Raw genomic sequence first — 13,806 nt, forward strand, 5'->3', positions numbered from 1 at the left:
TGCCGGAAACCTGTGATTGCTGCCCAACCCTCTGGCAGCCTGGCTTGTGGGATTCAGGAAGAATTAGAAAAGGTGGAGAGTTCTCCTGAGCAGGGCATCTGTCACCTCTCTGATGCACTTCCCAGGATAGTCTTGCCCCCTTCCCTGGGCAGTCTGACTTCCCCAGGCAGCCTCTCTCCTTTCATTCTTAGCTTAATTTGGTGGTGGGGAGGGGAGGGCGGGGGGGGGGGGGGGGGGGGGGGGGGAGGGGGGGGAGGGGGGGAAGGAATTAGTTCCAGCAAGTTGGCCTTTTAATGAGTATGCATGGCATGCTAATGCTGCAAAAGGACTTCCTGACATTGTTCATCGGGAAAGTCCATCCACCTTTGACCCGGCTCTAAAGTCTCGAAAATGTATTTGCTAAATTCACCCCAATGTCAGGAAATTGATTTCTGGCCTCCCGCTAAATTGCGTTCCCCTTGTCCACCAAGCATCCCTCTCTTGGCAGGTCTAGAAGCTTCCACCCACTGAGTACTCGTAGCCTCTGGCTGTGGAACTTAAAACTGAGGATCATTGTGTCCACTGAAGGAGATCACTGGAATGCAATTGGCCTGTTATTGTTTTTTATTTACCTGGTGCCCCTCACTGACATCATCCGAAGGCACAGCATCATGTACACTCATGACACCCAGCTTGATCATACCACCACCCACGTCTTGCCCATAACATTCTCTCATCACTCCCGCCTATCCCTGACCTTCTACTTTTCTCCACCTGCTCCACCCCCTCTTAATCAGTATAAAATCCATCGCATTTCTCCCTCACTTTCACTCTAAAGAAGAGTCATACAGATTCGAAACAATCAGCGAGATCTTCCCAGCTGTTCACACCGGTGGGCGCACCCTTGCTGCAGATTACCTGGCGCCGTGGGGCGGATTCAATGGGAAATCCCATTGACAGCAGTGGGCCACCGACCAATGGTGGGCTGCCTCTCGTCACCGGGAAATGATGTGTTGGGTGCTCTGGATCTGTGGAGACTGCGTTTACCTTAGCAGTAACATAGACAGGCTACCAACACTTGTAGAAGTACAACTCTATTTTATTTAACTATGAGCTGTTAAACATACTTGCACTGTGGGTCAACGCTATGTTAGGTTGACTGAAGACCTATGCCTAACCTGACCAGCCTATACTGCTAGCACAGGGTAGATGTTTGTGCTACTGACTGTGTGCTCTGTCCGTCTCAGAGGCTGCATCCCGAATGAGCGGGAAAACTAGTGCCCTCTGGCTTTATAGTGACCGTGCCCTAACTGGTGATTGGCTGCTGTGTTCTGTGTGTTGATTGGTCTTGCAGTGTGTCAGTCAGTGTGTGTCTCTGCACCATCATATTCTTCTGTGTATATTATGACAGGAAACATGCCATGGGGAGGTCGGATAATCTCACCCATTAACTCTGCTTCTCTCTCCACTGATGCTGCCAGACCCGCTGAGCTTTTTCACCATTTAATTATTATTTATAATATCTCCGCCATTGGTGATCTTCAATTGCCTGGGCCTTAAGCTCTGGACATCACCTCCCACCTCCCCCGCCCCCACTTCTCCTCTCTTGACCTTGTTTGCCTACTTTAAGACACTCCTTAAAACCAAACTCTTTGACCAAGCTTTTGGTCAAAGCACCTTGGGATATTTCATTATGGTAAAGATGTAACCAATTTTCTCTTCCCTAACTCAGGGGTGCTGAGGCCAATTATGGTGCCCCCCCCCCCCCCCCCCCCCACCCCCCGACCTCCCTCCCGCCTTCTATCCAGTTTCCTATCCTGTACATGCTGGTTGAGATCAGCTAATTCAACATTGACCAGCGATCACATCTGGAAAGTTCCTTGTTACATTATTCTGACTGCTGACTGGAAAATCCATAGAGCCCTAAGAGGAGGCTGGGCTTGCTCAATCTCAAACTCACAAAGGAACATAGCAGAAAGCAGCCATAAGACTAACTAATTTGTTAGGAGTAGGAGATTCTCTTTTCAAGAATTACAGCACATTTATAGGTCCGGTGGAGGAAGCTTCATTCTGAATGAGAGCCATGCTGTGCCTGACGAGGAGGGAATGGTTGACTCGGCCACCCTGCGCCAAAATTGGGGTAAAAAAAATCCATTCCCCAGCGTTAACATTCCTCGTCCTCGATGAGCAGGAACAATGTTCCCTTCTGTGCTATCTGCAGGGGTATGCGCTTGGGGATTTGAGATGTGGAAACCCATGACATTAGGTTGAACAACTTTGGCACTTCATGTCTTCCAGTTCTATGGTGTATGAAGCAATTTCAGAGCCAGCGTTAAATAGTTCAGAAATTAAATAATTTTGAAAATTAATCAAAGAAACAATTTGCTTAATTTATTCATCTGCAAATCTAAGTATTTATTAATTTAGTAATTCACTCCAATTAAATCAGGAATCAATGTACTAATTGATAAATATGCATGTTTGTAAATTAATTTTTAAATTAAAGAATTCCCAATTACCTCCCTTTCCCATCCTCATTATATTCTTTCAATTAGAAGTTTGCCTTTGTTATAAGTCTATTGGAGCTTAGCTTTCAAATTTATTTTCATGACAGATTTTACGCTATGTTATGGTACATTTGCTATGTCACCATTACATGAAAAATCCTTGACTCCCAAACCGCGCTACATTCTGCTGCTGGCTACAGAATGTTGCCTAAAATATCAAACAAAGTTGCATTTCTCTAACTTTCTTTCAAAAACTGACTCAGAAGTTCTTTAAGAAATACGGGAACATAGCGTTCCCGTTTACAGCTGTTCCCAGACAGCAGCAGTCATGAATGATTAAAGAAAAGAAAGAATATCATGTTTATGGACTGAAGGGAACTTCCAACCAAATCACTCCATTTACTATGGTGTATCTCAGTTTTCTCATAAAATGTATTTCTAAATTAAATGTATAATTAAGGTTGTGGTCCCCTTGTGAGTGTCTAATGTACTGTAATGAAAGGAATTACTCCAATGCTGGGGTTGACTATAGCTCCCCTTGATAGGGTTGTTAATGTCACAATATAATCAGGGTATGTTATAAAAGTAATGGACTAATTAGTTTGTCGAGGTAATCTGCTGCAGCAGAGATTTGCAATACTTTTTCTCTCCTGTTGAAATCAATAGGAATTGTAAATATGCACAACATAAGGCAGTGTGCAGCTTTGCTGCCCTCTTATTGCTTGTTTTGGGCAGGACAAATATTTTATCTTAAATGTGCCTTTAAGTTAAAATAACTTGCAGTTATCTTTCTTTTTAATGTCGACTTTTAACACTGATTTGCTGTCATCGCGGCAAAATGGACACGACAACAGAAGTGAGCTTTAAAACACTACCAGACCTGCCAGAGATTTAATGGGAGGAGAATTTGAAGAATTCAGCTATTCCAAAATGCATGCAATACTTCAGAAATGTTTACAAAATAAACGGCTGCCCGTTGTTTGTGCTGACTTTGTATCCTTTGCATTATCACCTGCTTTGATGATTCACCCAGTTTTCATAGAATCCCTCCAATGCAAAAGGAGGCCATTCTATGAAAGCTGCACATTGCCTTATGTTGTGCATATTTACAATTCGACCCATCGAGCCTGCACCGACCTCTGAAAGAGCACCCTATCTCGACACACCCCCCCACTCTATCCCCGTAATCCAGTGAGTCTACCTAACCTTTTGGACACTAAAGGGCAATTTATCATGGCCAATCCACCTAATCTGCACATCTTTGTGACTGTGGGATGAAACCAGAGCACCTGGAGGAAACCCCCACAAACACGGGGAGGCTGGAATTGAACCCGGGTCCCTGGTGCTGTGAGGCAGCAGTGCTAACCACTGTGCCACCTTGCCGTCCTATTAATGATAGTTGACTCTTGCCAAAGAAATGTGAAACAAGTTTTTGGAGCTTGTCCCTTGAGGGTGAACCGATCTGCCAACCAAAAAGTTGAATCAGTCCAACAAAGCATGCATTTATTCTGCAATTTTCCTGTTGCTCTGTGAGGATTCCACTTCACTGTTGTGCAAATTCAGAGAAACACTATGAAATTTCCTGGAGGAGGCCATGTCACAATGCCCTACATCCAGTGCAGCATCAAACTTTCAAAGGGAGATGTCTTTGATCACCTGGCTACTTTCAAAACCTATCTGGGGTTAATTGAAATGCTCAGACAATATGCTCTCTCGCCTGGAAAGGAGTTGACGCATGGTGATAATTACACAAGTGTAGAGTTTGGTCCTGAGGAGAAGATCAATCACGCCAGGAAGTGTAAATAGATACTTCCGGACTCAAAATGATCTTAAGATGAGCTGGTCAATTATACTGAGGCTGGTTGCTGCAGTATATATAACGGCAGGGAGAATTTGTCATTTGAGCACTTTGGCAATGCACCGAAGTGTTTACAATACAGATTCATACCATGTCCAATTTTCAACTTACTGCATAGCATGTACTTTGACCAAAGAACCATCAAGTTAATTTAATTTACTCTGTGTTGCAGCTGGTAGTGTTACCGTGGAGGAGATCATGACATCCTATAAATTAAGCTGCAAAAAACTTGGTGTGCAGCCCATTCAAAAATTGCTGATGCAACTGCAGGTAAGCCATGTCCAGATATACCAACCAACATGACTTCTGACATTTACCTCTCTCCCTCTCAAAATAATATAATATGACTAGCATTGACGTGATTTTACAAAGCGGCTCTGTGTGATTACCCTGGGGGATTTTTTTAAATTTTCCCAAATTTGTATAACTAGTCATGAAGTAGTATGTCTTTGATGTCAGTATAAACAGATATTTTTGAACTGGGTATTATGAAATAAATTAATGTCTTGTGGTGCAGCGATAACATTCCTTTTTAAAAAAAAAATAATTTTTATTGGAATTTTTTACAGAAAATATAACAACAAACAATGAAAAGCAACAATATAACCCCATAATAACTGTAACACCCCCAAGACCGTATCAACGCTTGTATCACACCCACCCCCCACACCCCCAAACCCAGTAAACAACAAGAAAACTTAAAAATAAATTAAAATGAAATAAGCAAACATAGTCATCGTTCCCCCCCTTTCCCTGCCTCCCCCCCCCCCCCCCCCCCCTCTCCCCCCCCCCCCCCCCCCCCCCCCCCCCCCCCCCCCCCTCTGGTACAGTTGACACCAGAGTGTCAACTTTGATTTTTGTGCTCAAGTCCTGGATTGGACTTGAGTCCAGAATCTTCTCACTCATGGATGAGAGTGCTACTAAGTAAGCCATGACTGAAATGAAACATGATTATGCATATGAGGAATGGACTCCAAGAGAAAGTAGCTAATGTGGAAATCAATTGGTACCTTTAAAAGCAAGCTGGATTCTATTGAGAAGGGACATTCAGGAGCACTCTGGGGCGGCATTCTCCCCTACCCGGTGTGACGGAGGGTGCCGGCATAGGGGAGTAGCGCCAACCACTCAGGGGTCAGGCCTCCCCAAAGGTGGGGAATTCTCCCCACCTTTGGTGGCCAGCCCCGCGCCGGAGCGGTTTGCACCAGAAGACTGGCGCAAAAAAACCGGCGCCCCCGGCAGCGGGGCTGGCCGAAAGGCTTTCGCCGGTCCGCGCATACGCTGACAGTGACGTCAGCGGCAGCTGGCCGCTGATGTCACTGCCGGCGCATGCGCAATGTGAGGTTCTCTTCCGCTTCCGCCATGGCGGAGGCCGTGGCGGCCGCGGAGGAAAATAGTGCAGCCAGGGCACTGGCCCGGAGTCTGAGCGGGGGGCCCCGATCGCGGGCCAGGCCAACGTGGGGGCACCCCCCGGGGTTCGATCGCCCCCCCCCGCCCCCCCAGGACCCCGGGGGCCTGCTCGCGCCGCTGATCCCGCCGTTCCAGAGGTGGTTCAAACCTCGGCGGCGGGAGAGGCCTCCCAGCGGCGGGTCTTCGGCCCATCCGGGCCGGAGAATCACCGCAGAGAACTCTTCGATCGGAGTGGCGAGATTCCTGCCCCCGCCACTTCCCGGGTGGCGGAGAATCTCTGCCACGGTGGGGGCGGGATTTTAGGCGGCCCCAGGCGATTCTCCGACCCTGATGGGGGTCGGAGAATTTCGCCCCTGATATCAATACAGCACTTCAACTCTTTTTAAGCGAGATTGGGAAATGACAGCAGCCAGTTAGTTTAGATGGTTAGCCTGTGGTCCAGAACAACACTAACAGCGTGGGTTTCATTCCTGTTTCAGCTGAGGTAGACTTGGTACCTGCCTCCCCATCCTGCCCCCGAGAGGGCCAGGCAATGGCAAACCACTACTGGATAAAAAAACACCCAAGAGAATGAAGATGTAGGTATGGAGAGAGACTGTGAGGTTCTTGAGCAAACTGAAAAGCTATTGGAGGTGTTGGCATGCTTAAAAGTGGATAAATCTCCAGGTCCAGAAGAATTGTGTCCCAGGCTGCAGTGGGAGGCGAAGGAGGAAATTGCCGGGGCTCTGACCCTATTTTTAATTCCTCTCTGGCCACAGAAGAGATGCCAGAAGACTGGAGAACAGCTGATGTGGTTCCACTATTTAAGAAGGGTTATGGAGATAAGCCAGGGAACTACAGACCAGTGAGCCTCACGTCAGTGGTAGAGAAATTATTGGAGAAAATTCTGAAGGAGAGAATCCATCTCCACTTGGAGAGGCAGGGTTTGATCAGGGATAGAGATCATGGCTCCATCAGAGGAAGGTCATGCCTAACAAATTTGATTGAATTTTTTGAGGACATGACTGGATATGTAGATGAGGGTAGTGCAGTTAATGTAGTTTATATGAATTTCAGCAAAGCCTTTGACAAGGTCCTACATGAGTGATTTATAAAGAAGGCAAATGCACATGGAATACAGGGCAATTTGATAAGGTGGGTGCAAAATTGGCTTAGTTGTAGGAGACAGAGGGTGATGACAGACGGCTGCTTTGGTGGCTGGAACCAGTGTCCAGTAGCCTGCCACTGGGATCTGTGCTGGGTCCACAATTATTCGCCATTTATATAAACAACATAGATGACTATATGGGGTTAGGGTTATTAAGTTACGGATGGCACAAAGATTTGCCAGGTGGTTAACAGTGAGGCTGAGTGTCTTGGGTTAAAGAAAAGTGTGGACGGGATGGTCAAATGGGCAGATAAGTGACAGACGGAATTTAACCCTGAAAAGTGTTTGAAAGGCAGGACACTGGGCAGTTCCAAGGAACAAAGGGACCTTGGCATATTTGTCCATAGATCTCTGAAGGTGGAGGGGAGGTTAATAGGGTGGTGAAAAAGGCAAATGGGACACTTACCTTTGTCAATCGAGGCCGTTATCAATCGAGGCATAGATTACAAAAGCAGGGAGGTCATGATGGAGCTGTATCGAACTTTGGAGAGGCCACAACTGGAGTGCTGATTGCAATTCCGGTCGCCACATTATAGGAAGGATGTGATTGCACTGGAGGAGGTGCAGAGGAGATTTACCAGGATGTTGCCTGGATGGAACATTCAAGTTATGAAGAGAGGCTGGATAGGCTTGGGTTGTTTTCATTGGAGCAAGAAGACTGAGGGGCAGGAGGTTTAGGAGGGGATGTGAGGAAAACCTTTGTAACCCAGAGGGCAGTGACGGTCTGTAATGCACTGCCTGGGAGGGTGGTAGAGGAAGGTTGCCTCACATCCTTTAAAAAGTACCTGGATGAACGCTTAGCATGTCATATCATTTAAGGCTGTGGGCCAAATGTTAACAAATGGGATTTGGTCAGGTGTTTCTCATGTGTTGGTGCAGACTCGATGGGCCGAAGGGCCTCTTCTGCGCCATATTTTCTATGATTCTGTGATTCAAAAAATGGGTCAAGATGAAGCATCAGTAGACTATGGACCAAGGACCTGCCTTCAGGCAGTGCACACATGACTGATGGGAAGGAACTTAGGGCTGGATTATACACTGAAGGTCGGCTTTCTGCACCCCAGCTTAAATGCCAGGGGAGAGTCTCCATTTCGCTATCTTGCCCCACAATCTTTCAGGCTATGACCCTTTAATCAGTATGAGGCGGACTTGTCCATTTCCAGCAGGAAATCCTGCCTCATTGAACTTCAGGCCAATTGGAGGACAACACGAGCAGCCACTGAAAATAATGCTGTTTGGCCAAGGATGTGATATTCCGCAATGGTTTCGGACATTCAGGATTTTACTGGGGCCAGACAGTGAGGCCCCAATCAGAAAGATATGGCGCACAGGGTAAGAGGGTAGGTTGAATGGGAGGAGACAAAATTGTGGGGATGGATCTACGATTGGCATTGTGGGCCTAGCAAGTGGCGAGCAAGTGGTTAAACCTGTCAGGCTGCATGTTGGACGCTGGCCTTTCTATCACCCATTAAATCAGAGCAGCAGCATTAATTGCCCAGTTAAGTGCCTCAATCGAGCCACTGGCGGGTGGCCTACCTGATGTATCTCACTCCACTCGTAAAATCTTGAGTGGGGGCAGATGGGCCAACAGCAAGCATATTCTGTTAATGGCACAGTACCTGCCCACTTGCTTTCCTGCCCACTGATGGTCTGTAAAATTCAGCCCCGTGTGTTGCTAAAAGCAGCAGGTTGATAGGTCACCGTGTAAAAATGAAGTTACGAGCATGAATATGAAATGTGAACTTTGGACAAAGTTGCCGTGATGATCAAATGATACAGTCCAGCTTTCTGAAGGTCATTCTACAAATACTGCCTGACCTGCTGAGAGTTTCCAACATTTTCTGGAAAGGGAATAATAACCAGCTTATGGTTTTAAACAACTTTAGATTTGACCTCTCCTTGGAAACTCACAGAGTGCCTGTGTTTGGTCTGCATTTAACAAGTAGCTTAAATTTAGCATTGCTAAATTTGGACTTGCTGACATTACAGGAGACATCTCTCAATTCTCAAACTTGGACTAATGCATCCTTGCGGTGTCTGCACTATGTGTCATTATGGTGATGCATCAGGAAATCATGAATTGAGGAGAGTGGGAGATCAAAAAGAGCCACTTTTTTGTGCTCTTTACAATTAGATTGGAACTCACGCCTTTGCGCAGATTTGATGGTTCCTTTCCACGATACTTCCGTGATATAATTCTGATACAACACATTTCCCATCAGAAAGTCAACAGCTAACCCCCAATTATGTCATCTCCCTGGTCATTCATTTAATATAATCTAACTGTGTGCAATGGCAGTGTCAGTTTAGCTCAGTTGGCTTGTGATGCGGAGCGGTGGTAGCAGCGCGGGTTCAATCCCAGTGTCAGATGAGGTTATTCACGAAGGCCCCGCCTTCTCAACCTCACCTGAGGTGTAGTGAGCCTCGGGTTAAATCACCACCAGTCAGCTCTCCCCCTCAAAAGGGGAAAGCAGCCTCTGGTCATCTGGGACAATGGCGACATTAATTTTTCTGTTTGACCGTGAGCTGAACTTCAAGCTGCATTCTATCCCTTCTGTAACATCCCAACTTCCATCTACCCCAAGAGGCAAACCCCAAGCTCTTTATTGGTTTACACCCTGCGCTCTTTAACATTAACCTGAACAGGCAGGGACTTTGGTTGAACATTTCGTTCTGTATGAACATTGGGATTAACATCCTGTCAAGAACATTCATCAAGCCTGTCAGATGAATCATTCAACACCCCCCCCCCCCCCCCCCCCCCCACTTCCCCACTGTGTTCACTGTCCAGTTCATACCAACGAGTTAATGATACCTAAATTTTGTTTTCTGAACTGTCGTACGTCAACCAGTTCAGATAATATTAAAATCTGTACCGCCAACGTTCCATCAGGATCTAGACAGGAATTAATTAACTCTTTCTTGCCAATTATCAAAGAATTAGTCAGGCAGAAAAGTCACAAACTAACAATTGTTAATTAGCCTTACAATCATAGTTGACAGCTATTATTTTAAGTAGTGAGCAGGCAAATAAATAGTGGAGGTGACAGAGGATGTCCAGTTATCTCACATAACCCAGCATTAACTGCTTGCTGATAATCACTTTACAAGTGAGGTCAGTGTTTGAGATTGATATGAATTTGTGAGCTTGATTTAAATTTATGTTCCTTAGACAGCTGACAAATTAACAACGTATGGTAGTTAGTCTATTTAATGGATTAAAGTCTATATCCTTATCATTAACAATGCGCTGGATTAACCAGATTTCACGCTGGCGCGAAATTCAGGTCCCACACCAGCACACGGATTTCCCGGCGACAAAATTCTTTTCTGAAATTTAGAGTGCCCAGTTATTTTTTTACAATTAAGGGGCAATTTAGCATGCCCAATCCACCTACCCTGCACATCTTTTAGAGTTGTGGGGGTGAGACCCACACTGACACGGGGAGAATGTGCAAAATCCACACGAACAGTTGCTGGGATCGAACCTGGGTCCTCAGCGCCATGAGGTTCCGGAACTTACATAACCTTATGAGTTGAAATGGATGAATTGATTGAAGCCTTCTGAGAGCATGATCATGAATTGAGGAGAGTGGGAGATCAAAAAGAGCCACTTTTTTGTGCTCTTTACAATTAGATTGGAACTCACGCCTTTGCGCAGATTTGATGGTTCCTTTCCACGATACTTCCGTGATATAATTCCGAGATGGCTTTCTGAGACATCAAAGTAACACATTTCTGTAGATCTGGCTATCCATTCTTCCTCGGTCCTCCGCCCATGGTAAATTTTCTTTATGCTGGTAACCGTAACTGCATTAGTCGATTTTAAATGCCACATCCCTTGACCTTAGGAATCCCTAAGTGGCATCTGCTGGTATAACCATATAATTTCACCTTTTGCAACATTTTTCCGTGTACGAAATGCGCTTTCCAATTCCTTCCTATGAGATGAAAAACCTTTGCTGCAAAGACTATTAAAAACATATAGAACTATAAAGAACTAAAGTCTGAAATCTAAACACTGAGAACTAAGGACTGAATTTTAGAGTTGAAACACTGTCTTATATATCCTTAACTTCCAATGTGATCGCCTTGGTGCAACTGATCTCCTGAGTGATATATATTAAGAATTCAGCCCTTCTGGGGTTAAACATCTTTCACAGGCCTGTTTGTACTGTTAATAGCCTCCAAACCAATGAAAGATTCATACCTAGGCATGTCAGCTCATTTACTACTTAGTTTGTCCGATTTTTACTAACAAAAGAATAACATGTTGCTCCAGAAAGGTCAGAGCATCTTTTTGCCGTCCTTAATGAGCCATAGGTGGGCCTTTGGCCTTGACATCATGTCTTCTATGCCAAGTATGAAATGTTTTATTTGTACAAGCTTTCAAAGTTTAATTAGTCTTAGTCCTTTCCTTTTCCTATGTTGCAGTCTGACTACTGACTCCATTCGGGGATTATTAGGGCAATTATTAGGGCAACCCTGCTACAAAGTAAGGACAGTAACTCGAATAGCGCAGCAATCTCTCCCAGTGTGATGCTCCAGTCCACTGCCTTCTGACCCGGGAGTAAGAGCCAAACTGCCACACACTGCAAGCAGATTTGAATAAAAGAATTAATATTAATTTGGCAGCGTGAAAATGCACAGCACTCTAACCAATTAGAATATATTTTCCATGACTTCCGGTGGCGGCTATGAAGGAGTAAGTCGCACACTTGGTGGCTCCCTCTCTGGTCGGACTTTTGGACCTTTTCCCCCAATTTTTTACCGGACTTGAATTGTAAAGCTGATGACAGAGGCAATTGTGTACTGAATTCCCACATCAGTGCATTGAGAGAAGGACTAGAAGTGCTCGTAAAGGCAGAAACAGAAAGACAGAGAAGGCTTGGGCTGAAGCTGCAGAGGGAGACAGCATGGCGGAGGACCGGACCTCTGGTTTGTCGACACAGCGGTCAACGGAGCAGCTGATGCAAGTTATTCAGGAAGGCTTTGCTAAGCAGAAACAGGACTACTTGGACCCGATAAAAGAGTCAAGTGAGCGGCTGGTGCTTAGATTGGACACCCAAGATCGGGCGATCCAGAAAGTAGAGAAGGCCGTGCTGAGCAGGAGGAACATCAAACTGCAGTGGAGTTGGAGGTGGGGATGCTGAGAGACCAGCAGAAAAGGCGCCTGGAGAAGGTGGAGGACCTAGAGAATAAGTCCCGCCGGCAGAACTTGAGAATCGTTGGGCTCCCGGAGGGGTCCGAAGGAGCGGACGCTGGGGCATACATCGCGGGTATGTTTGAGAAGCTGCTGGGGGAGGGAACATTCTCCCAACCCTTGGAGGTGGACAGGGCTCACAGAGCGCTCACGAGGATGCCACGAATGGGGTTCTCCCCCCCCCCGAGGGCAATGGTGGTGAGATTCCACAGGTACTTGGATAAGGAGCGCATTCTACAGTGGGCCAAGAAGACATGGGGCTGTAAGTGGGACAACATTATCCTGCGGGTTTACCAAAACCAGAGTGTGGAGGTGGCCAGGAGAAGAGCAGGCTTCAACCAGATTAGGTCGATCCTTTTTAAGAAAAAGGTGAAGTTCAGACTGTTGCATCCGGCCCGTCTCTGGGTCACGCACGAGGAACAGCACTTTTATTTTGAGTCGCCTGAGGACGCACTGGACTTTGCGAAAAGGAAAGGACTGGTGGTGGACTGAGAACTTTTGAACTTTGCTGCAACGTTCTTGTTATGTTTTTGTTTTTGTTTTTCTGTTCTTTTAAAAAAAAAGTTTCTCGTTTTTCATTTTGTGGAAGCTGTTTGTAATGCCTTTTGCATTGATTTGGGACCAGAGGTAAAGCTGAGTGAGTTAAGGTTTTAATTTGCATTGTTGGGGGATGGAGGTGTGCTTGTTCAGATCTTGATGTTTTTCTGTCGGGCAATTGTGTGGGGATTCTTTGATGTTGAAGGATGTTTGTATGAGCGGGGGGGAGGGTGGGGAGGGAACAATAGGTGGGAGACTATCCACAGCCAGGGATGGGGCCACCAAGCGAGCTGGGCGCGCTAGCTCATGGGAGCGCAGTGGGGGGTGTGTATATGTTCGGTTTATTAAAGGGGTTGGGTTTCAGAGTGTTGTTACTGGGGGGAGGGGGTTAAATGTTCTGCTGATGAGGGAGGGGCTTGGGCTAAGGGGCACAGGAGGTTGGGGGCAGAGGCTGCCTGGGGGCGGACTGGTGGAGGCGTCGAGCATGGGCTGGAGGCAGGCCCAAAAAAGGGAATGGCTGATCGGCGAAAGGGGGGGGGGGGCAATGAGCCCTCCAACTAGGCTGATCACCTGGAGGGCACGTGTGTTTGTGCACCTTAGGGGACTGAAGGCGGACGTGGTAATGTTGCAAGAGACGCACCTACATGTAACTGACCGGATTGGATTGAGGAAAGGCTGGGTCAGTCAGGTCTTTCACTCGGGACTAGACTGAAAGACTAGAGGGGTCAGGATCCTGATCAATAAGCGGGTGGTGTTTGAAGCGGGTAGAATAGTTTTGGATGTGGGAGTTCGGTACAGTATGGTCAGTGGGAAACTGGAGGGAGTGCAGGTGGTATTAGTAAATGTGTGTGCACCAAATTGGGATGATGTGGAGTTTATAAAGCGGATGCTGGGGAAGATACCGGACCTGGACTCGCACAGGTTGGTCATAGGAGGGGTCTTCAACAGTTATTGACCCTGGCTTGGACCGGTCAAGCTCGAAAACGGGCAGGGTGCCAGCAATGGCAAAGGAATTAAAAGAGTTCATGGAGCAGATGAGGGGGGAATAGATCCATGGAGATTTTGGCAGCTGAGGGTGAAGGCGTTCTCCTTCTACTCACACGTGCATAAAGTGTACTCCCGGATTGATTTCTTTATTTTGAGCAGGGCCTTGCTGGCAGGGGGCCCT

At 46.5% G+C, this 13,806-nt stretch overlaps 1 protein-coding gene across 1 annotated transcript in view; it reads left to right on the forward strand.

The window, feature by feature from the left end:
* si:dkey-288a3.2 (protein phosphatase 1 regulatory subunit 37) overlaps positions 1-13,806 on the forward strand; it is a 300,610-nt gene that overhangs the window by 26,109 nt on the left and 260,695 nt on the right. Inside the window, exon 4 of the mRNA XM_038821518.1 lies at positions 4,524-4,614. Coding sequence (XP_038677446.1) covers positions 4,524-4,614 — 91 coding nt within the window. The remainder of the gene's footprint in view (positions 1-4,523; positions 4,615-13,806) is intronic.

The sequence above is a fragment of the Scyliorhinus canicula genome, chromosome 2, assembly GCF_902713615.1.
Source record: "Scyliorhinus canicula chromosome 2, sScyCan1.1, whole genome shotgun sequence".
Taxonomy (NCBI): Eukaryota; Metazoa; Chordata; class Chondrichthyes; order Carcharhiniformes; family Scyliorhinidae; genus Scyliorhinus; species Scyliorhinus canicula.